General features: G+C 33.2%; 1 protein-coding gene across 1 annotated transcript in view; it reads right to left on the bottom strand.

Moving 5' to 3' along the window:
• Positions 1 to 3,796, bottom strand: part of MAGI3 (membrane associated guanylate kinase, WW and PDZ domain containing 3) — an 82,322-nt gene that overhangs the window by 41,768 nt on the left and 36,758 nt on the right. Inside the window, 1 exon segment of the mRNA XM_012644583.1 lies at positions 1,029 to 1,217. Within this exon segment, the coding sequence (XP_012500037.1) occupies positions 1,029 to 1,217 (189 nt within the window).

The raw sequence follows: 3,796 nt of genomic DNA, 5'->3' as shown, positions 1-3,796 counted from the left end.
GGAGTTCGAGACCAGCCTGAGCAAGAGCGAGACCCCGTCTCTACCAAAAAATGGAAAGAAATTAATTGGACAGCTAAAAATATATGTAGAAAAAATTAGCCAGGCATGGTGGTGCGTGCCTGTAGTCCCAACTACTCGAGAGGCTGAGACAGTAGGATCGCTTGAGCCCAGGAGTTTGAGGTTGCTGTGAGCTAGGCTGACGTCACAGCACTCGCCCCAGGCAAGAAGAGAGTGAGACTCAAAAAAAAAAAAAAAAGATTTTTATCATTGGACTTAGAAAAATAAAGTTATCAGATAAATATAATACATAAATATCAATCTGTTGGTTCTTGTCTTATATTCAATTGGGTTTTATAATTATATTAAAAGATTATTATTTCTTAGGAACATCAAGACAAGACAAACACATATTCATTCTTCTCAGATGAGCATATTCTGTTAAACTTAGATTAATTTTCAAAGGTTTGACAAAACTTTTATCTTCCAATGAAACATATATGAAAGATAGGAATGCATCTTATCATTCAACAAGGGTACTTTATAGCTGGAATATGGCAATTATTATTAAATAACATGAAATAACCATTTAAGATATATTTGGGTCAAGATTTTTCTATTAATCTGTTTTGCTTTTTCTCCATTGCTTCTAGTATTTAATTCAATTCTGCATACATTATTTATTCTAATTTTAAAAACCTATGCCCCCATATTTAAAAAAATTCAGCATTGTATCTTTCATTAAATCCATTAAGTTGTGTCCCTGATACTTATACTGTCTCAATATAACCTTGACTCGAACTGAGCTACTGAGACTTATTTATAGAATCTGAAATGATAGATAAACTTGAAGCCTGGAAGGTTTGCTTCAGATTACCTAATTTTGAAAATAAGGAAAATATTCACCATTCTTAAAAAGATAAGTCTCTAAGACAAATTATACATAGTTCCTAATTAGTTTCATAAGCTCCTGTAGTAGGCTCAAAAAACTGGACTTTTAGGGAGAGACGATAAGATACAGTAGCCCTTACCTCCTGGAGGTGGTTTGCTTTTGGAGGTGAGGATGACAAAGCCAAATCCTTCATTTTCTTTTCGTTGCAAGACAACATCATAGGCCTCCTGGGGAGCAGGCCTGGCTGGGACGTCTGCTCGGTTCAGGCGGGGAGATCCATTCTGTGTTGAAATGAAGGCTTGAGAGCCGTCATCTTCAGGTTGTTTTTCTATAATAAACATGATCAATTTTGATATTTCCAGAATACCATAATTTTTGATAATTAAAGTGTTTTTGTGCTAAGCCTCTCGCAAGAAAATTTTATTTCTAATAACAGATAATGCACAAATATCAATGTAAGGACACAGGAAACATGAAAAAACAAGGAAATATGACACCTCCAAATGAACATAATAATTCTTCAGCAACAAATCACAATCAAAAAGATATTTACAAAATTCTGGAATTCAAATTATCAATTCTAAAGCACAGTGAGAGACAAGAGTATTCTATAAAACAATACAAAGAAATTATAAAAACTATCCAGGACATCAATGAGAAATTTACCAACAAGACAGCATAAAAAAGAACCAAACAGAAATTCAGGAACTGAAGATGTCACTGAATAAAATACAAAATATATCTGAAGGCTTCGACAATAGGCTCAATCAAGCAGAAGAAAGAATTTCAGAACTTGAGGATAGGTTTTTTTAAAATAATCTAGTCACACAAAAATAAAGAAAAATGAACATAACAGAGTAAACCCTTTGTGACAGGTAGGACACCAAAAATGACCAAATATGCTTATTTTCAAAGTCCCAGAAAGCAAAGCGAAAACAAAAGAATTAGAAAACCTATTTAACAAAATAATAGACAAAAATTTCCCAAGTCTACCAAGAGTTTAGACACCCAGATATAGGAGGCTCAAAGATTCCCTAATAGATACAATTCAAAAAGGTCTTTTCCATGGCACATTACAGTCAAACTGTCAAAAGTCAAAGACAAAAACAAAATTCTAAAAACAGGAAGAGAAAAGTGTCTAGTCACTTATAAAGGAACTCATCAGACTAACAGTGGATTTCTCAGCAGAATCCTTACAGGCCAAGAGAGAATGGGATGATATATTCAAAGTGTGTGGGGGGAAAACCCAACAAGAACTGGATACTATACCCAGCAAAGTTTTCTTTCATAAATGAAGGAGAAAAAAAATCTTTCACAGACAAGCAAAACCTGAGAGAACTCATCACAACTAGATTAGACCTACAAGAAATGCTTAAGGAAGTCCTATACCTTGGTAGCAACAGAATAATAACTACCATGAAAACATATGAAAATATAAAAGCCACTGGTAAAGTAAACACGCAAACAAGGAAGAGAAAAAACTCAAATATACCACTACAAAGTACCACCAAACCACAATGATAAACAATAACAGAAGAAGAAAGGAACTAAGGTTATACAAAACAACCACAAATCAATTAATAAAATGACAGAAATAAACCCTCACATATCAACAATAACCATGAATGTAAAGGAATTAAACTTTCCATTTAAAAGATATAGACTGGCTGAATGGATTAAATAAAAAACAACAAACAAACAAACAAAAAAAAAAACCCAACCATGACCCAACTATATACTGCCTACAAGAAACCCACTTCACTTGTAAAGACACATCTAGACTGAATGTAAAGGTACAGAAAAAGATATTCCATGCAAAGAGAAATGAAAAGCAAATAGGACTAGCTATACTTATATCAGATAAAAACAGACTTTAAAATCAAAAACAGTAAAAACAGACAAAGAAGGGATCAATTCATATAGAGGATATACCAATTCTAAACATGTATGCAACCAACACTGGAGCATCTAGATATATAAAGCAAATATTATTAGATCTAAAGGAAGAGATAGACTCCAATACAATAATAGTTGGAGACTTGAACACCCCATCTCAGCATTAGACAGATCATCTAGACAGAAAATTAACAAAGAAACACTGGATTTAAATACTGCACATTAGACCAAAGAGACCCAGCAGACATTTACTGAACATTTCATCCAACAGCTACAGAATATACATTTTTTTTCATCAGCATATGGAACATTATCCAGGATAGACCATATGTTAAGATATAAAACAAGTCTCAACAAATTTTAAAAAATTGAAATCATGTCAAGTATCTTTTCAGACCACAATGGAGTAAAACTAGAAATCAATAAGAAGAGGAACTTTGGGAACACATGGAAATAAAACAACATGCTTCTGAATGACTATTGGGTTAATGAAGAAATTAAGGAGGAAATAAAAAAAAAATTCTTGAGACAGATGAAAATCAAAACACAACATACCAAAACATATCAGATATAGTAAAAGCAGTACGAAGAGGGGATTTTATAGCAAAAAATGCCTACATCAAAAAAGTCAAATGATTTCAAATAAACTATCTAACAATACATCTCAAGGAACTAGAAAAGCAAGAAACCAAACCCAAAATTGTAGAAGGAAAGAAATAATAAAGATCAGAGCAGAGAACTGATATAGAGACTGAAAAAATAATACAACAGATCAAGGAAATGAAAAGTTGGTTTTTTGAAAAGGCAAATAAAATTGATAAACCACTTGCTAGACTAAGAAAAAAAAAAGACCCAAATAAACAAAATCAGAAATAAAAAAGGAGACATTACAACTGACACCACAGAAAACCAAAAGATTATCAGCTGGACATGGTGGCACACGCCTGTAGTCCCAGCTACTTGGAGGCTGAGGCAGGAGGATTGCTTGAGCCCAGGAATTCAAGGCTGCAG

Source organism: Propithecus coquereli, unplaced genomic scaffold (genome assembly GCF_000956105.1).
Source record: "Propithecus coquereli isolate 6110/MARCELLA unplaced genomic scaffold, Pcoq_1.0 Scaffold215, whole genome shotgun sequence".
Classification (NCBI taxonomy): domain Eukaryota; kingdom Metazoa; phylum Chordata; class Mammalia; order Primates; family Indriidae; genus Propithecus; species Propithecus coquereli.
Note: the sequence above shows the minus strand (reverse complement) of the source record. Positions and strands in the feature narration are given on the sequence as shown.